This window comes from Sciurus carolinensis, chromosome 14, assembly GCF_902686445.1.
Source record: "Sciurus carolinensis chromosome 14, mSciCar1.2, whole genome shotgun sequence".
In the NCBI taxonomy this organism is placed as follows: Eukaryota; Metazoa; Chordata; class Mammalia; order Rodentia; family Sciuridae; genus Sciurus; species Sciurus carolinensis.
This window is the reverse complement of record NC_062226.1, coordinates 3,952,440-3,979,647: the sequence shown is the minus strand read 5'-3', so window position 1 is coordinate 3,979,647 and position 27,208 is coordinate 3,952,440. Positions and strand designations below refer to the sequence as shown.

The following is a 27,208-nucleotide window of genomic DNA, read 5'->3' as shown; positions in this document are numbered from 1 at the left end:
GTTACGCAACTTGCCAAGGTGCACACCCAGCTCCTCGTAGTCCCTTTTTTTTTTTTTTTTTTTTTACCACCTAGGCTTCTTTGCCCAAGGGTGGGATGGACCCAGGATCTTCTGGACACTTAGCAAAATGCCAGGTCCTGGGCTCCATCCCAAGGAAGCATGAGCCCAGGTGAGCACACAGACTTCTCAGGCTGCAGACAGGCTAAGACAGACCCACCAGATGATGGAGGAGGAGGAAGGCGGTACCTCAGCACAGCCGGAAATCTCAGAATAGGAATAAAACCATGCTAGTGTGAGGAAGCTAGATCCTAAATTCCAAATGAAATAAATTGCACAGCATGTTTTACATTATAATAGACAGTAATAATTCAATACTAATGATGGTATACTAATGGTTTGTTAAATATCCTTGAGCATTCAAAAAGCACAGAGAAGATGGCCAGGGCTGTAGGAAGCTGAGGTCACACAGTTCTTTTCCAGCCCCAGAGGTTTGGACAACCCCCCAGCCCGCAACCCCTGGTTCCCATTCAGTGGCAGCTGCTGCCCAGGTTTCACTTTGGCTGGGTCAGGATTCAAACCCCAGCCTAGGACGCAGAGGCCAGAGAAAGACCCAGCATTTCCAGTAGCACCTCCTTAGTGCTGGCTTGGGCAGGGGCTGCTAGGGACTGTGGCAGAGAGCAAAGACTTGTGGCATGGTGGCCTGGGATCCTGGGCCAGGGACTTCACCACCATTAGCAGTCCCTGAAGCTGTCTCATGACACAACTGGGGACCCCGGGTGCTCCAGGAGATGAGGTTTGTCTGGGCATGCAGACACAGGTTGGGAGAGCAGAGGAGGGTGGGCGAGGGGAGGGAAGTGCGTTCTTCACAAGGGCCCCAAGCAGAAGAGGTCCAAGTTGGGGGCTAGCAGGAAAGCGCCAGGGCGGGCCCCACCCACTGCCACCTCCTCTTGATTTATGGTCCCTTCCCCATTCACCAAACTAAAAGGAACCACGGGCCAGCAAGACCCCATGGCGGGAGGCGTCCAGGGCAGCCCCCGCCCTCCCGCCTCCCCAACAGCTTGCAGCCGAGCACAGCCCTCTGTCCCGAGGGATCCGCCGGTCCTCGTCCCCAGGACGGCCGGCGGCCAGTCCGCTTCCAATCTGCCGGCGGGCGCAGAGGGAGAGCGCTGCGAGTCGGGCGTGAGGCCACCGCCAACCTGGACCCAGGGAGGAGAAAGTTTGCTTTGCCTGACTTAGCGGAATGCTCAGACCAGGTCTCGGGTTTGAGGATGGATCGCCTAAAGATTCCGCTGCTGTCCTGGACGCGGAGCCCGGGGTTTTCTGGGGGCCCAGGGAGGGGAGCCGGAACGCACTGGCCGGGTGCAGAAGGCCTGCTTTCTAAGCGTGCGGCGGGTGAAAGGAGCTTGGGGCTAGTAGGACCCCGCTGCAAAGGCGTCGGAGCTCCGCTCCCACGCAGACCTGGGACTGTACAGAGAGGATCCAGGCCCGAGATGCGCTCCAGATCTGCCTGAGGTCCTGAGCCCTGGCGCGACCAGAGGCCCACCCCCAGAAAGGCGTGGAATTAAAGCCCGTGGCAAGGTCGAGAGGGCGCCGGGGTGGGGGCGTTATCCTTAAGGCAAAAGCCACGTTTCCAGTCCTGCCTTGAAAATTCATTCCGTGGTGAGCTCGGCTCCGCAGAAAAAGAAACGAATCGCGGACGTCTACACTCGCACTCTCGTGCTCAGAAGCTCTTGCGTGGTCCTGTTCAGAGGTAGAGAAACACCATGCCCCAGAACATGCGTCACAGGGGAGGCCACTGGTCAGGGAGTGGGGTGTGACTTCTTTGTCCTTTGTGGCCTCCCTGGGCCACAGGATTTCTACGCATTCCCCTAATGTTCCAGGCACAATGTTCCCACGGTCTCCATCCTCGCCAACAAAAGTCATCGCTAGGGTCACTTCCGGGGCCTCTCCACCCACCCGGGGACTTCAGGGTCCAAAGAGACCAGAAGAAGAGGCTTGCAAATTGTCCTACACGGGACACATCTAGAACTCAATAGAAACGCCCTGAAAACAAGAGAAATTAAAATGTCTTCCTCAAACTAGGAAAGGGGTTCTCTCTCTCCCTCTACACACACACACACACACACACACAAACTTCTTTTTTCCGCTGATTTAATACCTCTGTCCACTGGAAGAAGAAAAAGTGGGGACAAAAATGGTCTACTACAGAATCACGGACCAGTAACTTGAACAATCGTGGGAAAGGGTCGGGGAACGCTTTGAAAACAGCACATCCCAACCCAGCAGCAGCGCAGCGGGCTCGGTCCTCCTCCCGCCAGCCTGTACCCCCCTCGGCTAATCACCCTCATTAGGGGCTTCATCACCGGCCTAATGAAAGCAAACCGTGTGGAAATCGCCGGTAAACAGTTGGGTCTGTGCTGTAATTAATTCAGTGTCTCTTTTAATCAAACTGAAAAGGAATCGGGCAGCGGCTTGCGGAGCCGTGACATCACCCCCAAAATCGGCCAGAGCCAATCAGCGTCATCACTCCGGGGACACGTGGGCGAGTCCCGTTTAAAAAAAACACAACACAACGAAAAAAAAGAGAGAATCAACAACAACAAAAAAAACCCAGCCCCAAAGTAAAAGTGACACAAGTTCATTTTTTAAAGGAAGGGGGGGAGGCGAAGGCGCGCGCGGAGGACGGCGGAGAGCTGCAGTCTCGGAGCCGCGAGTCGCTGTCCACGGTGCTGACGGGCCCCTGGAGCGGCGGAGCGCGGAGAGAGGACCTCCCTGGCCAGGTGGAGCGTCATGAGCCGCGGGCCGCCGCCGCCGCTATCCGCGGTGCTGACGCCGCCAGGTGCGCTCGGTTCCGCAGGCTGGTAGCGCAGCCCAGGCCCGCTGCTATCCGCGGTGCTGACCCCGCTGCCCTCGGTCACCGCTTGCCTGGAGGACGCGTACGGTTTGGATTTTCAAAAAGCCGTTCTTTATTTAGATTCCAACATTCTCGCGTATCTTCTGTGCCAAAGGGGCCCTCAGGCCGTCCTTCTCCCCCTTTGCTCTCCCCAACTTGGCGCGCCCTCCTCCCCTTCCTCCCTGACACTCCCACCACCCCCCCTCGGCTCGGCGGCTCGGCGCGATGCTGCAGAAGAGGCGCTGAGCCCTTTTGGATCTAATGCGCATAGGAGGTTGGCCCCGAGCTCCAGAGCTCCCCCAAGGCTGAACTCTGTCCAAGGTGCCCACAGGCTCCCTGCCCGCCTTCCCCATGCCAGCCCGCAGCTAGGGGCAGGGGCAGCGGCGGCTGGGGTTGGGGGTGGGTGGGGAGCTTTGGGGGAGGACAGGTCGCAGCTTGGCTATGGAAGGCTCCAATGGCTTTGGGATCGACTCCATTCTCTCCCACCGCGCGGGCAGCCCCGCCCTTCCCAAGGGGGACCCCTTGCTCGGGGACTGCCGCTCACCCTTGGAGCTGAGTCCACGATCGGAGAGCAGCAGCGATTGCTCTTCACCAGCCTCGCCAGGAAGGGACTGTCTGGAGACGGGCACCCCGCGGCCTGGCGGGGCATCGGGCCCAGGTTTGGACTCCCACCTGCAGCCGGGGCAGCTCTCAGCCCCGGCCCAGTCTCGCACCGTCACCTCCTCCTTTCTGATCAGGGACATCCTTGCCGACTGCAAACCACTCGCGGCCTGTGCACCTTACTCTAGCAGCGGGCAGCCAGCAGCCCCTGAGCCTGGGAGTCGCCTTTCGGCCAAGGCTGGGGAGGACTTTAGAGACAAGCTGGACAAAAGTGGCAGCAACGCCTCGTCGGACTCTGAGTATAAAGGTAAGAAAACAGGAGGCAAAAACTTGGGGGATGGTGTCTTTCTGAAATCTGCCATTTAAAACTTGAGTGTACACATGCAGAGACATGCACGTTCTCAGCCCAGAGCTCCCCAGGGCCCAGAGCAGTTGGTTTTGTTTGAACCTTTCGACCAGGCCTTTGGGTGTATTCCTGAGCAACAAAGAGTCCAGGGGAAAGAGTGGGAGCTGGAGAGGGATATTGTGTGCCTGAGGAGAGAGCCCCCAAAATGCACAAAATAAACTTTGTAAACTTGGAGTGGGCCCAGCACCCTCCACCAGTGGTATAATGGACAGCAGCAGGTTCCTATCTGGCCAGTGGCTCTCTAAGAAGAGGCCCCGCGGCAATGGGAGGCCCAAAGGGTGCAGCTCTGTAGAAGCGGAAGCCTGGCAAGAAAATTTCGACTGGAGTCCTGGGTAGTCAGCATTTTCTGATCTTTAATTTGAATTTCCCGATGAGAATGGAAACTGGGCTTTCCCTCCCATTGGGCACAGTGCTATCCGGTCCCTGTGAACCATGCAGAAGAACAGGATCACTTCAAAGGAGAAATTGTGTTGAGGTGTCCAACGGTGGGTCTGGCGCGGGTTGGGAGGTCTGGTGCAGAGGGAAGGACACCACACTGCACAGTGTTGTTTGGATTTCAGTGCTCTGAGCAATCCAGGTTGTAGGCGTGAGCTGCTGCCCCTTCGCTGCCTTAGCACCCTGTGAATTTTCGTTGTCGTTGTTCCCTTTTTGTTCCCTCTTAAAGAGGGAGGTGAGATCAGGATTGAGGAGAAAGGAAGAGAGGAAGGAAAGAAGAAAGAAGGAAAGAGCGGAGGGAAGAAGAAGAGAATTTCTTAATTTTGTTTCTGCTCCTCGGCTGCTACCTCGACTTTAGCTGTCTGTGGGGGCTAGAGGCATAAAGTTATTTCTGGGAAGAAGTCAAGAGGCAGAGGTGAGGAGGAGAACCAGGGCTTCAGGGAGAGACCCCCATTTCCATCCTGCAGAAAACTAGGAGTTTGCATGGGCTGCTCAGCTCTTTCAGAATTCTGGAATTCTTTTCACAAGACAAAATTTCCCTATAAAGGCAACTCCTTTATTGTCTCAGGGGGCTGCATTTCTTAGCTCCTATTTTTACCAAGCCCTCATAAAAATTTAGGAAGTCTCATTTACACAGAATATTTAGAATTCATTTGGGGACAGACCCTGACTCCAAATTGAAAATCATCTAGGGTCTTATTCCACATCCTTCTTGTCTCCACGTCCCCATGTAAATGTATGAAAACTCCTTCAGCCAGGCTAGACTAGTCATTCCTAGAAAATGGGCAGGTTAAAATAGAGCACCCAGGAAGAGATCCAGAGGCATGCTGGACCTTGGACCACAGACCCTTGCTCCTCCCCCAGGGCCTGTTTAGAAAAGCAAAGAAAACTTGCCTTGGAGAAAGACGGGTGTGTGTGTGTTGGCAGGGTGTGTGTGTGTGTGTGTGTGTGTGTGTGAATATAATTTATAACATCATGTTTATTTACAATTTGCAACAATCTCCACTACCCCCACCCAGCTTTGTGGTTAGAGCAGGGGCAAGAACCTCCAGCTCACCGTGCAGTTACAGTTTGGTTTGTGCCTCCTTGCTTGTCTTTGCCCTAGTAGGAATTTTAGGAGAGGTTTAATTTAAGATAATTGGAATATCAGTTTTCTTCTCCTGTCCCTGATGATATCTGATCAGGGAGGTGACGAGGGCCGGCTGTCCACATATCACTTATATAGGTTTGGAGCAGCGGGGGTAGGTCTTCCCCACCCTTAGGTACTGCTGCCTTTGGAACTAAAAAGCCCTGAAGTGGAAAAGGGAGGAGGGACTTGAGTGGCAGAAGCTATGCCTGGAATGTTTCCCAAACGTGGAGGTGACTTTTTCGGGAGTTAGTAACTTTGGCTCAGACCGACACATGGAGCCAGCCAGGGAAGTCAGTCAGTGGGGCATTTAAGTGATCACCTCCCCAACCACTGTCCACGCTGAGTCATTTCCTCCAAGGAGGGCACGGGGCAGGGGGCGGGGAGGCCAGTCTCAACCTAAGTTTCTGGTACCAAAGGCTTCTCAAACACACATTAAACGAAGTCAAGGGGGAAGCCCATCTCCGAAGTCAGCTGTCCTTGTCAGTATGGATGGTAGTCAAGGTGCAGGAAAAAACAAACCAGACCTTTGCTCCAGACAGGGAGAGGTCACTGGCACATTGAGATGTAGCTTCCAGACCTAAGTCTGGGAAGGGGAGGCCCCGCTGGCTGAGTCTGCTCCCAGGCTGAGGCAGAGCAGCCAACAGTTTCCAGGCTTTGCGGGAGAGCTCTTGGAGTTTCTAAAAAAAAACCCAGTAGCTGACCTGCTCTTCCTGAGTGGGGGATTTTCATAAATAGCCCTGGTCAGTAGGTCAAAAAAGATTTCTGTAATACCGAGTTTGAGGTTTGGTTAATTCTTTCCCAAAACTTGCTTAAACTTTATCAGCATGCACGAACCCAACTCGTTTTCCCTCTCACCCTAACACAACCCCATCTTCGGCAGTGGCTGTGTCCTCAAGAAGGCCATCCTGCCGGCCAGGAACTGCCTGTGCCCACCTGAAGCAGCCGGCAGAAAGCCTCACCCTCTCCTGCCAGGCTCCAGCACCGGGTGGTGCTGCCTTTCCGGCTGAAAAGCTTCGCTCCCTAGTGGCTCAATTAACCGGATTATTGTTTCCTACAGAGAGAAGTCGACTCCCGCATTCAGCTGAACCCGGTCACTGCAAACGCCACACACAATGAAACTCGTCATAAAAGAAATTTTAAAAAAAGAAGGGTCGGGGAGCCCCAGCCCGTACCCTCAGTTTTGGAGAAGTGGCCTGTTTGGTTTTACGGTCTCTTTGCGGGGATAAGGAGGGAGAGCGTCAGGCTTGTTGGATTAAGTGTGCGCTTTCTGACAGTCACTCCTACCCCGAAACAAAGTAGGGGAAAAAGGAAAGCACCCGTGTCAGTTTCATCCTCGGAACTCAGAGCAGGGACCCCGGTGCTGTTCTGTCCGCACCGAGGGACTAACGAGGTCTCCGCGCCTGGGCGTAGTGGGAGCCACAGTGGGCACTGAAATGACAACGAAACCTAAGGCAGCGCAGACCTGGCTGTGCGCACACCGGGCGCAGACGCAGCTGTTTCCCCGGCAGACCCCGGCGCCGGCCTTCCGCCGCGCCCAAGTTCATAAGCGGCATTAGGGTGGGGAAAACGATTACCATAGATTCGTAGCCACACAGGGGCCACGTGTGGTGTTTGTACGATGATTTTATTCTTCAGGACAACGAACTGCTGCGGGTGAGCAGGCTCTCGTCCCTCCACGCGGGTTTTGTCCCGGGATCCCAGTTTTCAGCTCCTCCCTTCCCCTCACCGACCGGCCCGGCGAATGCGGCCCAGATGCGGCGGAGCCCACCCTCGGGAACCCGGGGTGCCCTCCCCGCAGGGTCGGTGCGGCTCCCTTCTGCGTCTCCGCTTCTCTGCGCAGTGAGCACCAGCGCAGCGCAGGGGCGCGGCGGAGAGAACGCGGCTTAGGGTTCCTTCTCTCCGGAGCTGCCAGAAAGTCTCGGCCTCCTGCGCTCCCGCCGGCGTCCCCTCAGTCAGGGCTCATGCCCTGTTTTGGGGGACTCGGAAGTCCCGGCTGCAAAGGCTGTGCCTTGGTCCCCACGCGCTTGGGTGCTGCGGGGCCACCGATGTCCCGGGTCGCGTTTGTACCACCAGCCGGCGGGCCGCGCTGACTCGCCACTGTCTCCGCAGTGAAGGAGGAGGGAGACCGCGAAATCTCCAGCTCTCGGGACAGTCCCCCAGTGCGCCTGAAGAAGCCACGCAAGGCGCGCACCGCCTTCACAGACCATCAGCTGGCGCAGCTGGAGCGCAGCTTCGAGCGGCAGAAGTACCTGAGCGTGCAGGACCGCATGGAGCTGGCCGCCTCGCTCAACCTCACCGACACGCAGGTCAAGACCTGGTACCAGAACCGCAGGTGAGGCTCCCTGCCGTGAGGGGCTGGGCGGGGCCTTCCCCCAGCAGCTCCTGAGGGGACCCGGAGTTCACTTTCTGGTCCTAAGGAAGGGCCCTGAGTCGCCTCATTCAGTAAAAGTGGGAAAATTGAGGGCCTGAGGGGAGAAAGCTTAGCCCCAAGTCCCACAGTGAAGGACAGAAAAGAGACTAGACTCACAATCCAAGACAGGTGGTCATGCACATGGCCATCTGAGGTCCAAGCCCTGCCCCCACCCCAGCCTGGGCCTCCCCCACCCCCACCAGAACCCCTGAGCTCTTCTGGTGGAAGCCCCAGGGCACGGGAGGGTGTTCACCTCACCCCACAAGAGTCCCGCAGGAGAGGACCAGCAGGCAGCAGAGTGCCAGTGTTGTAGTCCCGCCTGTCCAGGCAGCTGTGGCCCTGCAGCAGCTTTTGCTGGGCTCTTCCAGCCTCCCCAGTGTCTCCAGCCACAAAGGCATTCCCAGGGGTAAACTGGTTTTGCCCCAGCTCCTTGGGAAGAGTGACTGGGGAATTGGTGTTGGGGCACTGGTCTCGAACCAGTTTCCCAATCTTCCTCCCAAATACATTTGCAGGATTTACACACACACACACACACACACACACACACACACAATCCACAGTGACACACACCGATATACAACTCACAGTCCTGTATGCCCACAGTGGCTCACATACTTAGTGGAGGCAGGAATGGTGCTTTCTATAAACAAGCCTCAGAACACGTAGCTCCATTAATAATAAATATGATTACTGCTCCGGGCATCAATAATTAAGGCCCGTTGCAGTAATTACACAATTATGATGATGATGAATAATTCAGGGAGGGAGATGGGCTGGTGTGGCTGAGCCCACCTCAGTGGAACCCAGTGATCTGCCGTCTCACCTGCAGGTGAGCCCAGGTTGCAGGCCTGACTTCTCTAAACTCTCCAGGTTCATAGACTGCCTAGTGACCTTCCAGCTTCAGGCCTTACTGGATACAGGGGTGGCCCCCAGACTCAGACCTGGGTGTCCAGGGGCGGTATGTGTATGGAGGTGTGGCAACCTGGCAGAGCCCGGAAGGTGTGTGCTGGGCCTGCCACTTTGGAGCCACAGGTTACCTCATGGGGCTTGCTTCCAGTGGTGGCAGGACCCCGGCTATCTCTGATGCTGTCTCCTGGATGATCTGCCTTCATAAGGTTCCCAGGGACATTTAGGCTGGTGGCGGGGAGCCTCAGCACCCAGCTCCAAGGGCTGTGATGGCTTGGGCATAATGTGGCATGTGAGGATATAGCCCAGCTTTGGGTGGGAAAGCCTGACTTAGAACCTGGGCTTTGCTGCTTCCCAGACTATCACAAAAATGGATCTAAACCTCAGTTTTTTATTCTGCAAAATGGGGATAATAGCCATGGAAGACCAGTGAAAGATTAAACGAGACGTGCGTGTAATGCCTGTGTACAGTGTCGGCGCTTGTTTATTTATTAGCAAATGGAGCCTCTTGGCCTCCCTGCAGGCTCTCTGGGCCAAGCATTCGGGAGTGGCAGGAGTGGCCTCGCTCTGACCCCGCCGTACGCGTTTATTTCGGTCCCCAGGACTAAATGGAAGCGACAGACAGCCGTCGGGCTGGAGCTGCTGGCAGAGGCGGGCAATTACTCAGCGCTCCAGCGGATGTTCCCGTCGCCTTATTTCTACCCTCAGAGTCTGGTTTCCAACCTGGACCCGGGCGCCGCGCTCTACCTGTACCGCGGCCCCAGCGCGCCGCCGCCGGCCCTCCAGAGACCTCTGGTGCCCCGCATCCTCATCCACGGACTCCAGGGCGCCAGCGAGCCGCCCCCGCCGCTGCCCCCGCTGGCCGGCGTTCTCCCGCGCGCCGCGCAGCCTCGGTGAGGCGCCCGCCCGCCCCAGGCCGCGCTCCGGGGCCTCGGGCCGCGCTCGGCGCCCGCCCCTTTCGCCCGCCTCTCCGAGCGCGCGGGCTTCGACGCCCCGGGGCGCGGGCTGCCCGGCCCTCCGTGGCGCCCTACCCAGTGTCCCCCGAAGGGTCAAATGCCAAGTCCACCGAGGCCCCGACCGCAGACTGCGGCTCCCTACCCCTCGGCGTCCTCTCTCCGGCCGCTCCGGCAGGGGCCACTTCCACCCACCGAAGTACGTCCGCGTCTCCGCCCGCTTCCAGCCCTCCCGGCTCTGCCCGTTCCCCCAGGCGCCCCTTTCCCGCCGCCAGGAGCGGGCGGGGGTGACCCATGCTTCGTTCCCTCCCGCTGCCCTTCCCTGCTCGCCGGGGACACCATCTCCCCGCGCCCCTTCGGACTCGGCTGGGGAGCGGCGCGCGGAGCCCCCTCCAGCCCTGGCTGCCGGCGCCGAGGCCGCGGCTGAGCTGTACATACCGTGTGCAAAGTGTATATGAAGTTATTTATTCGTGACCCATGAGCCGTGACCGTGTCCGTGAACCAGTGAGTCTGTGGCCTGTGCCCTCCCTCTGGGTGGGGCAGGGAGGGCCGAGGGCTCGCCCGCCGCCCCGGCCCCGCCTCCACCTCCGCCCGGGTCCCCGGTCCCCGGGGCAGCCAGGCCTCTTGGGTTCTCTCTTTTTTAAATGTCGAAATAAACTTCTTACAAATGACCTGGCGCCTGTCCGCGCTCCCGTCCGTCGGTCCGCGCTCAGGCCCTCTCCCATCCCGTGGCAGGAACCTTTCGCTTCTGTTCCCTGCCATCTTCAGAAAGGAAACGTTTTCTCCCCTCCCATGGCGCTGTGGTCGTGTACAGGGGACCTGACTAGACTCGCAGGGTCTTGGGCAGGGGTCTCCCCCTCCGGACCTCAGTCTTCCCATCTCTACAATGAGGCGAGCTGGTTGCTCTCCGCCTCCCCCTTCCTCTCCATCTGGTTCCTCGTCCTTCCCAGCGGTCCTGGGGACCGGGAGGCGGGGGATCCGCGGCGGGGGTCAGCGCCCGGCCTCCCTCTCGGCTGCAGGCCGGGCTGCAGTGCCCTGGCTGAGCCGACTCATCTGGCCGAGGCGAGGGCGCCGGCAGCTGGTGACCGGCCTGCCGGGCGTGGGGCCGACAGATGGACTCCGAAGCTGCTACCTCATCACCCCACCCTCCTCCGCCCGGCGCCCCCCGGCTCAGACGCTTGCGGGCGCCAAGGCGGCTTCCTGGTCTCCTGTGCCCGGTAGGACCCACCGGGCGGTATCCACGGACCTTGACATCTCATGGGTAAACCCCTCTCGCATCCTCCACTGCCCCTTCGCCCAGGGAGTAAGTTGGAACGAGGCCCAGAGGGGAGTCAGATCCCAGTGTCTAACCCATGCCTGCGGCTTCCCACCACCGGCAGTGGTTCCAGGATCCCAGGGGAGGGATGGGGGTGAGTCCCCAGCCAGACTCCAGGCCTGCAGCTCACGTTCAAAGGGCCAAGGTCACCTCCTGAGCCCTTCCCATTCGCTCTAAGGTCAGGCACAGGTGCTCCCCTCCCTGAAGCAAATGCCCAAGGCTGGGAAGTTTGGGTGTCCGGGAGTCAAGCCCCCTGCCCCCAGCCCTTCCTGGCAAGAATGCTTGGGAGAGGGGAGAGACGGGGAGATGAGGGGCGTGTTCTATGACCCCACAAACCAGACTTGGGCCTGCTACAGTTTCCTCCCCGCCCAGCCCCCTCGAACCCTGGCCTTTCTTTCCTGGGATGGTGAGGGTATTATTCTAATTTTGCAAAATGCACAGCAGCTAATTAAGTCAAGGAGCCCCTCGGCTTTCAAGTTCTTTTGCATGTGAATGGGGGCTGGTAAATCCCCAGCTCTGGCTTTGGTGGGGGGCGAGGGGGGACTGTCCCCAACTCAGGGTTAATGAAGTGGGAAAGGAGTCTCTCATAGCCTCCTGCAAACAAAACCCCCCATGCAACAAACCCTGCCCAAATCCTACATGGATTGACTTAAACCCAGGGGATAAGTGCTTTAAATTAATCTCATTGAATAAGAATGAGACCAAACAAAACTCTTTAAAATCATATTAAAAATCTATCAAAGGACAACTTGCACCGGTGTGCTTTTCATTTTGTGGAGTGGAGGAGGTAGACTGGAGCAACCACCCTACATTTACACAGCCGCAGTGTAAATCACAGACACGTTCTCAACTATGTAATTGTCCTTGTACCTCAGAGGCGATTTCATATCTTACATTAATGAAGAACAAGGCTTCCCTACAAGTTTATAATTACAATATCTTAAATTGTCCTGCATATCCCATGTAATAATAACCTCACAACCTTAGCGGTGAGGTGGGCTTCTGCTTCCATCTATTTAGAAGGCCAAATTGGTTTCTGTTCCCAACCTTGCGGGTGGGTGAGCCTTCATTTAAAGGGGCGGGGGACGAGACCCCCAGCAGCGGGAATGACAGGCGGGTGTGAGAAGCTGCCTCCTCTGCCTTCCACAACCCTGGAGCAACAGGGTGGGGCAACCGCTGGAAGTTCAGACCCCCTCTCGCCCTCTTGCAGCTTTGGGAGTCGCCAGAGAATCTGAACCGGCTTTCCTAAGAAGGCCCACTGCCTACCCAGATGGGTCTTGCTCTGGCTTCCCAGTGGAGGAACAGGTAAGGTGAACGGTTACGGAGGCGACTGAGCAAGACCAGCCAAACAGTCGTCCTGAGCAAGGCAGTTTGTCCGTGGAAAGCGCTCTTATCAAGTGTGGGGCCACTGGCACTGTGCAGCGCACCTGCCTTGGGAGGCCCTGTTCATAACCCTTTCTCCCAGAATCTCCCCTCCTTTCCCCTGGAGGAGGGGCTGAAAAAATCAAAGGAGCCCTCTGGGTTTTGTCAAAACTGTCCTTAGCCGAGCATCCGTTAGCCTGCTTGCATTGCATCAGCAGGCTTAGTGGCTTGCCAAGGGCTCTTTGCCCTTCAGTGCGTGGGAATGGGGGCCTTCAGAAGACAGGCGGCGGCTAGCGCTGCAACATGGAGATGTTCTGGATTCCAAAAGAGCCTTCTGCCAGCCGGTAGGGGAAAGCTTTAAGGCCACGGCACCGCAGTAAATGTCCAAATTCTCTGTGACTTTAATATGGCAACCAGGCTTATGTCATAAATGGGTAAGTTTGGGAAATTAGGAAAAGAGGCATGATTAAAGATACACACATTAGAACTTGTACAGTGGAATCAGGCTGAAGCTTTGCCTAATTGATGCCTGAAATGTATAATCTGTCAGGAGCCATAATACGAGATTTATTTTAGAGTTATTTAAATTTAGATAATATTAACCCTAAATCTACGTTTCTTTATTAAGAGGGCAATATATTGACTTTACTTAGAAGCAGACCCCCACCTAATAGTTACCGATGGTGTGCTGGAATCAGAGTCAGTACACTTTGCAAAGTTCTAACACTGCTCCCCAAGGAGTGAAGGGCTCTGCCGGTGGCCTTCCACGGACGGTGTGCTGCGGGGTCCCACTGGTCATCCCAATAGTGTATCCTGTCCTCACAGTGGGGTGTCAGTCATGAAAGTCCCGTCCCTCCCTTCCTTGTCCAAACCACGTGAAATCCACCCATCTCCACCTATGGCTGTGACCAGCCAGGAGCACGCAGCCCTGACCCCTTGCCACCCTCGCCCGCCTGGTTCTTGCGGAGTTGCGGGGGCCACTGAAGTGCCGCCTCTGCTCTGTCCTGGGAAAGCCATGGGGGGCTGCGCCTGTAATTGCAGAGGAAGGAAAACAAGTGAAAGGAACAGGCGAGGCCCAGAGCGGGGCCTGGCTTTCAACCCTTTCTCTTGTGGCCCCTCTGTAATGTCCGAATCTTACATTTATTGGGAAAGCAATACGCTCCAGGGGTCCTCTTTCAAACCTCCCAGAAAACACAATAGCCGGGGAGGGGGGGACAGCTGGGGTCTGGGTCACAACACAAAGACCCCAGACCTTTCTTGAAGGCAAGATGGGATTTGATGGGAAGAAAAGCCCAGGCACCGGTGCCTTTTGACTTCAAAGGCGAGTAATAAAAAGGCAACAGAGTCAGCCAGCCCCGAGCGAGTTCACGAGGGGAAGTCTGCACACCAGGCGAGCCTGTGGTGACAGAGAAGCAGAGGGCCCCGCCACTGCAAGCACATTTGTATTTTGACCCAGACTTCTTTCAGTTCTTTGCAAAAAAGCATCTGTACTTTAAGAAAATAATTACTTGACGGATCCTTTTTTGTACAAATGCAAGTCGTTTTTAACATCCTGTTTCACGCCATTCATGCCAACACCCTGTGTGGGCAGGGCAGAGGTCGAGCTGTGGAGCTTCTCTGGAACAGGGCCGCGGGGCAGACGGATGAATGTGCAAGACCATCAAGTCCGAGGCAAGGTGGTGGGTGTCCGGCACTGAGGAGGCACACACGAGCCCTCGCCTCTGCAGTCACCTGGCTAGCTGGCACTGCTGGCTGCTCCCCCCCCCCCCCACTCATCCAGGGCTCCTCTACCCATGGGGGTCAGGGCTGGCTGTGGCGCCTGAGTCCTGGGGTCTGGGTATCCAGGAAAGAGGTGCAGCTGTTTTTCAGAAGCCTCCTCTGATGAGAACAGGCCTCTAGAGCCACTCGCAGGCCTAGTCCTATAGAGGGAGATTAAAAACAAAAAACTTTCCGGAAGCTCTGCTGACTCTCAATTGTCTTCTGGGGTTTTCTGGCTCAAAGGAGAGGTTCTCTTTTCCCTCTGGGGCTGGCCTCCTGTCCGCTTTGCCTTCCTGCCTCCTCCCGCAGCCTCCAGACCGCTTGCATATTCAGAGCGCAGGACCTGGGAGAGGTGGTGTGCGCTCTGGGTCTTCTTCCGAAGGTCGGGCCTGGAGGACAGAGACAGCAGAGGGAAAGAAACTTTAGCATGTTTTCCTCCTGTTGGAAAGAGGCTGGCGCAGCTGGCTCTGAGACTGGAAGCTGACATTTCTGTATTAATAGAAGCGCGATCCCTTCAATGGTGCTTGTTTTGATATTCTATGCACCAGAAGATTAGATACGGCGCTGACAGATTTTCATAATGGTGCAAAATATCATGGCATTTTTAAAAGTGAGGCTTTGTTCTGTGTTGTTTTCATGAGGAAAAAAAGATAAGAACTCTACATCCTCATACTCTGATGGCAAACGAGGTGTGTGATACAGCCGTTTGCCAAAGGATCGGAAAACCCACCCGAAAACTCAACAACATGAAACGACGAGACCTGTTGGCGTTCTAGTGACCCTGATGCAGTTCAAAGTGCGCAGCACCCTCCGGGCACCGGCAGGCCTCAGTATACAGCCCTCTAGGACAGGGACCCATCAGGACCACAAGCCCTGCTGGGTCCGACAGAAGATGGGTGTCAATCACAGATGTCCACTGCTGCCTGAAGGGATTCTTAAAAATGTTTCTAACCTTGCAAGGCCAGGCTCAGGATGGAGGCTGGCCAGCGCCTTCCCAGGGGTCTAGGTCCCTCCCATCCTAATCCATACCAACAGCTGAAAGCAATTTCAGATGCTGAATCACAGAAACTGCTCAAAAGACAGCCGCCTCACAGCTGATCAGAGCAGAGGAGGAGATCTGTGCACGTTCAACCACACACAGAAGAATCATGGAAACAGAGGAGCAAAGCGCTTCCAGCAGAACAGGAGAAACGGTGCCCTGTAAGCCTCCGCCGACTCCTGTGGCCAGACCACGCAGTGTCCCGGACAGCGTGCTTGAGCACGCACTGAGGGCAGCTGACACGTGCCACTGTCTTCTCTGTCGTAAAAATCAGAGGATGAACTGGACTGAAACTGTGGTCAAAATAAAACAGAATCGCCCTGAAGCCCAGGAATTTGAAACAAGACCAACACCACGCTGTTCGCCTGAGCAAGCGTGCGGCCCAGTGCCACGGGCTGCAGCGGTTCACGCCCGCTGATGGCCCCATCCTGTAGGCGCTCTCCCCACTGACACGCCGCTCGGGAGGCAGTGGCCAGCTCTGCTGGGAGAAGACCTGGGGCTGGGGTGGCCAGGGAGGGGGTTCAGGGCAAAGGCTAGAGACGGACAGCAAGTGTCCCCTTCACTGCATGTCGCCTCCCAGTCTTGCCCCCTGCAGGGACGACTGTCAACCTCACCTCTCAGGTGAGGGCAGGGAGCCTGGAGGAGGGAAAACTGGGAAGACCACCAGATGGCAGACCCAGAGGCCGATATGGACTCAGCCTACGTGGGCTCTTCTCACCCGGCTGGCCCAGGAGCAGAAATGACCACGCTCTGAGGTCTCCAGGGGCTCAGCAGGGCAGAGAGGGCCAGGAGCTGGTCACTGAGGACTGGAGCAGGACAGTGGCAAGCCGCAGGCGAGGAAGGGTAGGCAGCAGGCCTGGGTTCTGTGCCTCGGAACCCCTCGCCTTCTTGGAAGGGCAGGAGACGCAGAGGACGGGGCTCACCAGAGGCTCTGCGAGGCCAGCAAGCCAGCCCTGACCAACCAGGCAGACTGAGGAACTGAGGCTCCCCACCTCCCGCAGCTGCTGCACCTGCGCCCTCCGGTGAGGGCTGAGCGGCCAGCGTCCCGCGGAGGTCCGAGGTGGCGGCGTGGCGGGAGGGCAGACGGGCCCTGCGGCGGGGAGCCCTCGCCCCGCTCCAAGCGGAAGGCTGACACTTCTTGTGCTTCAGCATGTTTCAGTCAGGTTACATGACAGACAGTGAAGGCTCTGACAGGAGGAGCGCTGCTCCTTCCCCTCCTCTGAAGCCAGGTGCTCACAGTGTGTATGATTTTAAATGTAACCACTTGAGTCTCAAAATATGCAAAATCTCAGTCAGAATGTTCTCCCCAGCATGAGCTCCAGCACTTCAACGGCGGGTGCTGCCAGTGCTAAAGCAGTCACCAGGACCTCACCCGGTGACCGGTACACAAGGCCTGCAGCACGTGCGGCTGGGCGAGGCTCCTGGATGCGCAAGGCCCAGCCCAGGCTGGGGATGCAGCTGAGCGGCCGAGCAGGTGCCCAGCATGCACAGCCCCCGACCTCCTCCAGAAGGAAGGAGAGGAGAGAGCTACCTGGGAGGCTGGCAGGAGAATCGAAAGTTTGAGGCCTTAGGGACCTTGGTTGAGACCCTGTTTCAAAGTAAGGAATTTAAAACAGGGCTGGGGTGGGGCTCAGTGGCAGAGTGCCTGCATAGGGGTGCTGGGCCCCGGCAGCAGTCAACACAGGACGGAGGGGCAGCTGTGCGCGGGGCAGAGGAAGGCGAGCCAGGCACGAGGAGCCACTGAACAGGGACGTTTAGCAAGAAAGGTGCTGCATGGCAAGAGTGCCCCGAGAAGCGTGTGGCCAAGGCCAGGGTGGCTCGGGTGAACGGGGCACTGAGTGTACACAGGCCCTGGTTCCGACCCCCCCATTCCCCAGAAGGAAGTCTAGGAGCCAGTCTCGCTGACCTTTGCACATGACCATCACGTGTCCTTCTCTAATCAATGTCCTTTTGACTCGGGATGCAGCTCCTCAGTGGGAGAGCGTCAGGCCCACCTGGTCCTCTCTGTCCTAAGGTCCCGTGAAGAGCTGAAGCGGCTCAGAGCGAGCTCGAGGCGGGCGTGCACACCTTCTCCCGCCAAGCTGCGCTCCTCCAGGGACCTGCGCCCTCCTTGCCTCCAGATTCCCCACCCACAGGCTTCCCCGGCAGTGATCCAAGACTCGCTCACAGGGCAGGCCATAGACCTGCCCACCGCCCCGGCCCAGGCTGGATCACTCAGCAGGACAGGCTGGCGCCCACCTGCACTGCCAGGAAGGTGAAATCACAGTCTAATGGACAGCTACAGCCTGCCAGGTGGGCCACTGGAGGGACTGTGGGTCTTCTCTCCACGATGGGCACATTCACAGGCTCTTCCCAGGTCAAAGCCATCGCAGGGCAGGCTTCCCAGTGGCTGCTGCTGGGGACTGAACCCACGCCCCACACGTGCGAGGCAAGGGCTCTACCGCTGAGCTCCTTCCAGCCCAGCGATATTTAGTTTGAGGCAGATCTTGCTGAACTGCCCATGCAATCATCCTGCTCAGCCCCAGGTAGCTGACTCAGGTGTGCGCCACCATGCCTGGCTGGTAGTGGCACTTCTTCAATAGATTAGGATTATTTATTTTGGTACTGAGAACTGAACTCTACCACTAAGCCACATCCCCAGCCCTATTTACTTATTTTGAGCAGGGTCTCGATAAGTTTCCCATGCTGGCCTCAAACTTGGGATCCTCCTGCCTCAGCATCCTGAGTAGCAGGGATTTCCTTTTAAGTTTGTTTTATATATTTAAGTCTACCACCATTTTCTTTTATAGTTTATGGGTTTAGGGTCACATTTAGAAAAGTCTTTGTTCTAGGATTTGAGGAGTATTTAAGAAGATTTTCTTCTCGTTTGCTACTGCTTTAGTTCATCTAGATCTCACGCTGCTCTGAGGTGTGATGTAGAGAAGTGAATCATTTCTTCCCAGGAGCTATCCGCGACAGCCACCAACCCGTCAGCCTGGGCAGCTGTGAAACGCCCTTCAGGTCACTTCCTGCAGACTGAGCGCCTCTCCAGGCTACACATAAAAAGGGGCCGGTGACAAGGAGTGATGAAAGCAGTCTGCTGGGAGCACGTGTGGAAACACGCAGGCCAACGCCAGGCTGCGGTGAGGGCGACGTAACGCAGAGCAGGTTAAATCAGCACCGTGCCGACTGGCCAAGCAATGCTGGGGACCGTCGCTGTCCCTGGCAGGCACCACACGCGGGCACCAACAGGCATTTCACTACTTTACTTTTCCAAGAGCCCCGCGGTGAAGAAAGCGAGCAGAGAGCGTAGGCAGCAAGGCCAGGGCACCGCGGCAGCAGAGCTGAACCAGGAGGCGCGCCCGCGTCTGCACCTCACCACCACACCGTGGTCTCTACACAGAGCGAGATGCTTGCGTCAAGTATTTTTGACATAAAAACAATGTTTACATGACCTCAAACTTCAAAGACTGAAACCCCTGACAGCGTGCATCTTCAGAGTCACTGTGAACGATCTGAAGTGAGGAAAAATAAAAGGGTAATTTGTTCAATATAATTTTAGACAAATGATGACCTCATTATAGGAAAAAAATCCTATATGTCTAATAAATGCAGAGTGACTTTTAAGCTTTTATTTCCTGAATTTTATAATGAGCATGTATTACTTTTGTAACTTGAAAAAAGTTGTATATTTATTTTAAAGAGAAAAAAGTAAATAAATTTTGCCCTATGTCCAAATCCCAAAGTATTTTAATATCTACTTAACAAAACCTCTCTTTTGGCTTTCAGCTAGTTTGATTTTGCGAGGGCTTTTCCTCTTGTGCTATATTAGTTAAATCTCACTGACGAGGACACATTTTTCCAAGGTGAAGAACTCTGCTTATAAACAAATGATCCAGGGCCACAGCAAGGCCTGAAGGACCTGGCCCAGGAGGAGTGACCCTCTAACTAGAAGAAAGGCCTGAGTTCTGAGTGATTCTAGGTAGGAGACAATGGTGACCTTGGAAGGCTTCAGGTTGGTTACAGGTTTCTCTGATGGCCTGAGCCTCTCTGGAGCGAGGAGGAAGAGGCAGTGATGTCCACGGGTTTGGGTGGCTGTCAGAAGACAGTAACAGGCACCCCTGGAGAGAATGTGATAAGTAGCCTCACTCTCTCCCCCTGCAGAAGAGGACTTGGGTAAAGAGCCAGCGAGTGTGGAGTGACAGTCTCACCTACTGAGGAGCATGGGACCCTCCCTGGTCACCGGGAAGGGAAGCCTGCTGAGTCGCGGCCCCGCCTGGGCCGGCAGTGCACACCTGGGATTCCAGTGCTGCAGAGGCTAAGGCGGGTCTGAGGCCAGCATGGTCAATACAGCAAGACCCAGGCTCAAAACCAACAGGCCCTTCCCTTGAGGGCCTAAACCCTAAGGGGCAGAGCTGCACACGGGCTGGCCAAGGGTCTCAGGGTCTCAGAAGATACCCCACTGAGGTGCGCCCTGCGGCCACAGCAGACAACAGCACAGTCCTTGCGGACACCGGCAGAGACTAATAAAATGTGGACTCAGCCTCACACCAAAAACAAGACTAGTGAAGGACAGAAGAGGACCAGAGCTGGACCAGGGCAGGTGCGAGGCCCGGCAGCACAGCCTGCGGCCACAGCTCACACCACGGGCCTCACCGACCTGCTGCTGGAAGGGCAGGTGCCTCCAGGGAGAGCAAGCTTCAACCTGGAAGCAGAGGCTGAGTCTGAATCCCCGCTCCTCCCCAGGGATAGCAGTGCGGCCACGGCTGTTGCCCGTAGAACAGGGAGGACCGGTCACCAGTGCAGCCACGGTTCCTGCACCGACGCCAGGCCTGCGGCCTTCTGCTCAGAGTCTCTATCAAAGGACCTGGGCAGCTCCAAGCAGCGGATGGGCCAGGCCAGGCCACGGGGACGATGGGCAGCATCTGCGTGGGCCGTGCGGCCCTTGCCCGGGAGGATGCTGGGTGGCCCCCACACACTGGCAAGCTTACCAGGTCACTGACAAAGTGACGGAGAGTTGCCTAGTAACCTCAGCAACAGCATGAAGAGGAGAAAGGGCAGGGAAGGCGCCACTGCGGGACAGCCAGTGCACCACCCCGGGGACAGGGACTCCACACCGTCACCCGGGCATGCGACGTCTGCCCCTCAGAGACAAGAGTGGAAAATGCTCATTCTGAGGCACTCTAGCAGCGAGCAGGGCTACTACAGAACAGGATCCCTGGACTGGTAAGCCCTGGGACACGGACTCCAGGCCACAGGGAGTGACGAGGAATGACAAGGAACGACGGGACCAGAGCAACAGGGCTGGGCCAGGGTGGCGGATCCGGGCCAGACTCTACAGGTCCTCACTTCCTGCTAGGGACCAGAGAGGAAGTGGGCCAGCCTGGAGGACAGCGTCACGGACACCCGCTCCAAGCCTAGCCCTGCCCCACACCCTCCGTGACAGCCAACAGTCACCCTACTCTACAGGCAGGCTGCTCTGATGCTGGGGCTGGGGTCAAACGCAGGCACGTGCCCCTTCGAAGCCCAACTTCCTCCACGGCACCAGCTGCATCTGCACCCACAGGAAGCTGGGAGCACTGCAGCTGCCCTGCTCAGCCCCGGCCTTGAGCGTTGGGGGGTGCCAAGGCTGTGGACTCCGGGCTTCTCACCAGCCAGTGAGGATCCTGCCTTAGCCACGGGGGCCACACGTACACCCTAGAGAGGTCACTGCCAAAGACCCTAAAGCTTGCAGGCCAGCTTGCTTCCGCAGTACACACCCTGAAGTGTAGCAACAGGAAAGGATGGGCACTGCCCCTTGGGAGGGCAGCCTGAGTTCGTGCAGAGCTCCACCTTAAAATGACACTCACCCAGGGCCTGTGTCCCCTGGCACTGACATAGGACCAGAACAGAAATGGAAACTGAGAAAGATCACGACTGAGGGATGGCTAGGGCCTGGCCCAGAGGAGAGCAGGAAGGCTCCTGGGAGGGCCCTGACCGTCAGCACTGACCCTGTGGGACGCGAGGGCCAGGGACCTGTTGTCCCTTGCCTTCGTGAGGTGGACGAGGAGGAGGGGGTGCTCTGCAGCAGGTACCTGGGCTGGGTCCTGCGGGCCAGCTGCAAATCTGCTTCTAGGGCTGGGCTCCCCCGGCAGCGGGTCACTCTGCAGTATGCTCCTGGGGGAGGCTGGCGGGGCCCTGCTCTGTCACCTGCCCCGACTGCAGAACTGAGCGCACACCCCAGGGTTCCTGTGGCTTGCAGGTGACCCAGTGTGGAGGAAGCCAGGGTCACTGTGAACCCTCTCTAATTGCCTCGTTAGCCAGTGGGGAGGAGGCAGCAGCCGGTAAGTGCATGGTGTCGGATGGAACCAAAATAGTGGCAGGAGCAAAAGGCCAGGTAATCGTCTGCCTGTGCAGAGCTGTGATTAAGCCAGCACCCAGAGAGGCAGGGCACAGAGCGGGAGGGCCCTGACCAGCAGACGCCTGAGTGACTGAGTGGGCAGTGTCCCCCCCCAGGGCACAGAGACCACCTAACCAGATGTGTTCTTCTCTACCACGTGCAGCACACCCGGGCTCCGTGGAAAAGGCAAACCCTGCCTCATTGTGACGGTTTCAGCAGGGCTGGGGACTGATCCAGGGGCACTCCTAGTGGGCTGCACCCCCTGCCTCAGCCTGCACGCTGGGTTGCAGGTGTGAGCCTCACACTCTAAAAGGACAGTTACATTCAGCCAACACCAACATGGACACCCCATCACCTGCTCTGAGGACATACTCTTTCAAGTCCTGGGCCACCCTGGGTCAAGTTCATGATCACCTCCGTGTTCCTGATGTTGGACTCCACTGAACCACAGCCTCTGGGCTGGGCCTGGGCATCTGCATTTTATAGCAGTCCCGGCAGACTGTGCAGATCTGTCTCTGCATCCAGTCTCTCTGTCCTCACAGCTCTGGCAGTGGCCTTGACCAGTTCTCTTTGGTCTTAGCTGAGGTGAGTTCTGGCCTGTCTAGCTGGGGGGAGCCCCCCACAAAGGCCAGGTGACCATGGACTTCCCAGGGCCCACCTGAATGCTGAGGAGCCCTGGTCCCACACCTGCTCTCTAGGACAGACAGACTTGCTGCCAAATGGCACACTGGGCTTGGAAGGACAGCGTCCCTACAAGGCAGGGCCTGTCGTTCTCAGAGTTCACTAGACGATGAAGAGGAGTTTACCCTTCATGTCAGAACAACTCCTTTTCTCTTTCTTTCCCATTAAGGAAGCGTTCAGCTTCTACTCAGTCAGTTGAAAGCACGTTCTGAGCACCTACTGTGTGTGCCAGGTAGGTGCTGGGGCCACAGAGAGCAAAGGGCAGATGAGGTCCCAAGAGGGTCCCGAGAGGAGGGACACGTCTCACCACAGCCGCCCCAGGCGCCCATGGCAACAGGCTGGCAGGGCTGTGTGTCTTCAGGCTCAGGCAGGTCAGGGAGACCCGAGGACAGCGAGGGGCAGCAGGTCAGCTGAGGCCAGGCCGCGGGGGCCCTGCGAGGAAGGGGTAGCTGCAGTGTTTCCAGAGCAGGAGCAGCGGGAGCTCAGGTAGGGCCAGGGGTGCAGTGGTCTGGCTGCCTGTGGCGCAGCGACCAGTGAGACTGGCCAGAGCGTGGACGGCACCGAGGGGAGGGACAGGGTGGGAGTGGAGGTGCAGGGAGGTGGCCCAGCGAGAGCACGGGGCGCCTGGGTCTCCAGAGCCGCTGTCCAGTCTGTAGAATGAAACCGGCTCCGAGCCGTGGAGGAAGTCCCACCTCGGGCGGGGTTCCAAGCTTGCCCTCAGTGACCACGTGATATTCGGGAGGCCAGCTGCAGCCCCCGTGCCACTTCCAGGGACCCAGTTCTGTGCTCTCAAGGTGTTCCTGGAGAGACACTCAAGGGTGCCGGAGGTGGAACTGCCCTCCTGGGACGCTCAAGGTGCTGGAGGCAGGGGAGCAGCAACAGGCAGGGGGTTGGTGCCACAAGTGCCTCGTGCTGGACGCTGTGCAGATGCTTCATACTCAGTATCTGGTGCCACCGTAAAGTCCAAGTGCCCCTGTTTAAGAGGTAAACTAGCTAAGGCACAGAGAGGTCAAGTAACCTGCCCAAAGGTACACAGCACATAAGTGGTTCACACAGGATTCAATCTGGATGTCTGTGGGAACCAACTCAGACTTAATCACTGTGCTATGCCCTGTGAGTCTGATTTGAGAAGCAAGAGAGGGGTGAGGCAGAGAGCTAATGGGAACAGACTTCTCCAACCAGAGCAGTAAGCACTTAGTCGCTATTTACAGTGAGGGTGAAAACCAGAAAATGGCAGAGCAAAGGCCTTCAAAGACCGAAACGCCAAGTTCAAGTTCAGGGCTCCAAGAGCTCCAGGCTGAGCTTCAGTGAGGAGCACGTGTGATGCTTCAGGAGGGGGTCCCACTGTGTGCCCCACGTGGCGGGCAGGGTTCCGTAAGGATGTGTGCTCGCTCTAGGAAGTAAAGGGGCTTCGGCACCCTGGAGACGCAGGGTCGAGGAGATGCCCTGAAGCGTCGGGTATGGGTCCTGCGCCCTGCGCCAGGCCCGTGTGCAGGGACCAGGGCAGCACACCTAGGAAGCAGCCAGGGAGGCCCCTGATTCTGGATCTACCCTATTTGAAAAAACTGGGAACTATCAGGTGACACTGTGGTAGCATGGCTGGAGGAAATTTACGAAGTGAAATAAACATTTCCTTTAGGAACAGTTAACAACTGAGACTGCTGTCTTCCTACTCATTTTCAAAGACGGGAGTTGAGATGAAAACCGAGGGCTTCTGATAACGATGCTGTCACCAGAGCAGCATCAGGGAGGCAGAGCGGAAGCCCAGGGGGCACCCACCCTGGGTCGCTGCAAGCTCAAAGCCTATCCTGGGGTAGCGACCGCAGCCTGCAGAGGTGCCAGACCCTCAGGTGAGCTGGAACTTTCTGCAGAGGGACGGGGCTGAGCGCCAGGCCCCGCGGAGCACGCCTGCTCACTGAGCAGCGCTGGGCCGGCAGGCACAGCCACGTGGGGTGGGGGGTGGTCCTGACAGGCCTGTCTGTGTGGGAAGCGCCTCTGTGGCTACGACTGTATTCCTACATGCCAGGGGAGGACACTGCTCCCTCTCAGAACCGAGGCCTGGAGGGTGACAGAGATCTGGTTATTAAGACCTCACCTGGGGACGCTATCTATTTTCTTGTTCTAAAATGTGATGTAGTGAAGGGAAAAAGGCAACGCGGACTGTCCAAGTCCCTTTTATGTCACATGGAAATGCCTGATGGTCAACAATCCTCGGCCCTGCCCTCGATTCACACTTCAGCAGCTGAACTTCCTGCCTGGGGCAGTAGGGAGAGGCCTTGTGCTCAGCCCGTGGACCTGGCAGCAGGTAGCACACGTTTGCATGCGATGTGCGATTATTCTGGCAGCGAACGCCGTAGGCTGGAGAGTGGACAAGTGCAGACAACCTGGTACTACTACTTATCTCCCTCACAGAACACAAGGAACCGATTCTCCTCTCTGACAGATGGATGCAGAAGAGGCTCAGCATGGCAACTGTGGCCACGGCCCCACTCTTTGCACCTTCTGAGGTTTAAAGGACTTTCAGTCCAGTCCTTGAAAAGGAGAAACTGGCATTTGCTTGAGCTGACTGAGGTGTGGACAATCTGTCAGGTTTTCTCTGCTGCTCACACTGGCCACAATTATACGGTCCATGTGCAGATCAGCTGCAGACGTCCCTCCTCCAGGAGCCACGCGGCTGCCCGATACAAAAAGTACTCACTGTACCCCCGAGTGCCCGGCTGCCCTGGAAGGCGGGGGGCGTGCAGAGGGAAAGGCCTTACGAAGAGGGACACAGAAGAAGAGGTGGCGAGACGGTGGTGACATGGCAAGAACAGAGAGCGGCACTGTCCCGGCAGAGTAATCCTGTGACACACTGCTGTCACTCACCACCCGCTCCCTGCCGCGCCAGCCAGACATCAAAGGCTGCCCCACGCCATCGTACATGCTCTTTATCGGCTAATCAGCCCATTCTTCCCTGAATAAAGCCCTGTTAAATCCCCCGCTCACAGGGGTATCATGGTCTTGATGCCCATCTGCTAGCCAGGGTCAGCTGAGGCAGGAGGCGGCAGTTGCTCCCTCCCTAGTGGCTTCTCAAGGTAAGGACAATGCTTCCTCAATCCCCTGCCAACTGCTTTGCGTCCAGGGCTGGGCAGGACGGAGGCCTCTGGGCTGAGCAGCTACTCTCTGGGTTAACACTTGCTGAGGAAACTTCCACTCCTAAAAGTAGATCATCTGTGAACGACAAGGTGCGGGGACTACTGGTGTTCCCGAGAGAGGAACAGACCAGGTGCTGCTGCCTACAGGCCTCACCTGGCACCTTCGCACCCTCCTCCTCAAGGAGCCAGCATCAGAGATGTGGCAGGACGGGGTGCTCAGGCTGCCCGGTCGGGCTTGCAGTTAGGAGGCCGGTCGGCCGTGGACTGCAGAGCCTCATGGCTTCGCTGCACATTGAACAGTCCGTGCAGGTGCAATGACACCTAATCCAAGCGCAGGGACCCAATTCTGGGTTACCTGAGTCCTGGCCCAGCCATGAGGGCCTGGGGGGAGCGAGGAGGACGGTGGAGAGCTTGCCCTTGGCCCCTCACTGGGCACGACGGCACATAGCACGTGAGGACTCCAACACCTGCCTCGCAGCACGAGCAGGGCCTGGTCCTCCCGAGAGGTGCCACGTGAGTAAGAAGTCACAGGAGTGCCCTCACAGTCCTGGGCTGCATCACCCGGCAGCTGAGGCGGGCCGCCCTGCACCTGCTCTGCTTCCTAGCTCTCCGGCCGACGGCACCCTGGTTCCAAAGGCCCATCACGGGTGCCACTGGTTCTCAAAACCACCCCTGGAGGAACTCCCTTTTGTAGGCGATGCAACGGAGGCTCCCAGGCGCCAAGCAATGCACATCAGAGTGCGACTGAGGTCCACGTGCCCCCACCCGAGACCACACCCAGCACTGGGCAGCCTCCCTTCCTTTGCCTGTGACAGGCCTGGTGAAGGACTGGCACTCCCTGGTGGGTGAGCAGGCAGACGCTGCCTGGGGACCCATGGCCAAGCACAGGCTCACCTACGGTCTCAGAGTCAGGACAAAGCAGGAGGCACTGGAAACTAACGTGCAGGGGGAGGTGATGCAAAGGAACCACCCGAGTGTCCATTCCACGCTGGAACGTGGTGGCAGCAGGAGAGGCTCTATGCCCCCAGACCCCTTGCCCGTGTGCCCTCCAGCCGCAGGGCAGAGAGCAGTGTGCGGCCTACGCCCAGCTCCCTGCAGAGCCCTTGCAGGGTCTCCAGAGCTCCAGCTACAGCAAGGGGACGGGCCTGGTGCTCAGAGAACACCTCATCTTTGAGGAGAAGACAGCAACTTTTACTAAGGAAGTCTGCCGGGCAACCGTCCTGGCACCGTGTGCTGGACTCAGTGCGGGGCGGCCCAGCCTGGCCACGGGGCAGCAGCCCTTTGCGGCTCTCCTCTTTCCAGCTCTCGTCATTCTGGACACACTCTTCTGGGGGAGAGAGGATGCCGCAAGCCCTCCACACCGAGGCGTCTCAGGCCCATGGAGAGTGACGTGTGGGGCCCAGCCCAGCGGCAACCCCTGGGGCTAGCGAGCTGCGCCTGGGTGTCCTGGGCTCCTGGAGCCCGAGGCTTGGCACTCGCCCTTCCCACCTCGGGAGGACAGGGCTTGCTGCCAGGGCTGATCACGGAACACACCAGGAGTGCAGGGTGGAACGTCCCAGGCTCCCACCTGCAAGGCCCTGAGCCCTCCACCAGGACGTGAGGACAACCTAACAGGGCTCTGTGCTCCACAGTCCCACTACGAGCAGGCCTAATAGACACCACTGAACTTTGTAGGATCAGGAATTTTTCCTTTTGTTCCAGGAGCTCTTACACAGAGATAGGCAGATACTAGTGACAGTTTACCACAAAAAGCAAAGATGAAGACACACTGAGCCCACCGCACCAGCTCGCCACTACCTGAGACGGTCAGCCATCACACAGAACTCGGC

The 27,208-nt window shown here is 57.4% G+C and overlaps 2 protein-coding genes across 4 annotated transcripts in view; one reads left to right on the top strand and one right to left on the bottom strand.

The window, feature by feature from the left end:
* The first annotated feature begins 2,699 nt into the window (after positions 1-2,699).
* Positions 2,700-11,789, top strand: Barhl1 (BarH like homeobox 1). Its single transcript, XM_047524878.1, has 3 exons — positions 2,700-3,800; positions 7,573-7,795; positions 9,382-11,789. The coding sequence occupies exons 1-3, from the start codon at positions 3,335-3,337 to the stop codon at positions 9,674-9,676; spliced, it is 984 nt and encodes a 327-aa protein (XP_047380834.1). The 5' UTR covers positions 2,700-3,334; the 3' UTR covers positions 9,677-11,789.
* Positions 11,790-13,530: 1,741 nt separating this feature from the next.
* Ddx31 (DEAD-box helicase 31) overlaps positions 13,531-27,208 on the bottom strand; it is a 57,707-nt gene continuing 44,029 nt past the window's right edge. For all 3 annotated transcript variants that reach the window (XM_047524875.1, XM_047524876.1, XM_047524877.1), the window contains one exon: positions 13,531-14,556. In XM_047524875.1, the coding sequence (XP_047380831.1) occupies positions 14,379-14,556 (178 nt within the window). In that variant the 3' untranslated portion in view covers positions 13,531-14,378. The remainder of the gene's footprint in view (positions 14,557-27,208) is intronic.

What these genes read in the sequence shown, in the direction of transcription:
- Barhl1 (XM_047524878.1), top strand. Translation starts at nt 3,335, where the DNA reads ATGGAAGGCTCCAATGGCTTTGGGATCGACTCCATTCTCTCCCACCGC. An exon ending in GTCGGACTCTGAGTATAAAG is followed by an intron (nt 3,801 to 7,572) that starts GTAAGAAAACAG and finishes CTGTCTCCGCAG; the next exon opens with TGAAGGAGGAGGGAGACCGC. An exon ending in ACCTGGTACCAGAACCGCAG is followed by an intron (nt 7,796 to 9,381) that starts GTGAGGCTCCCT and finishes TTCGGTCCCCAG; the next exon opens with GACTAAATGGAAGCGACAGA.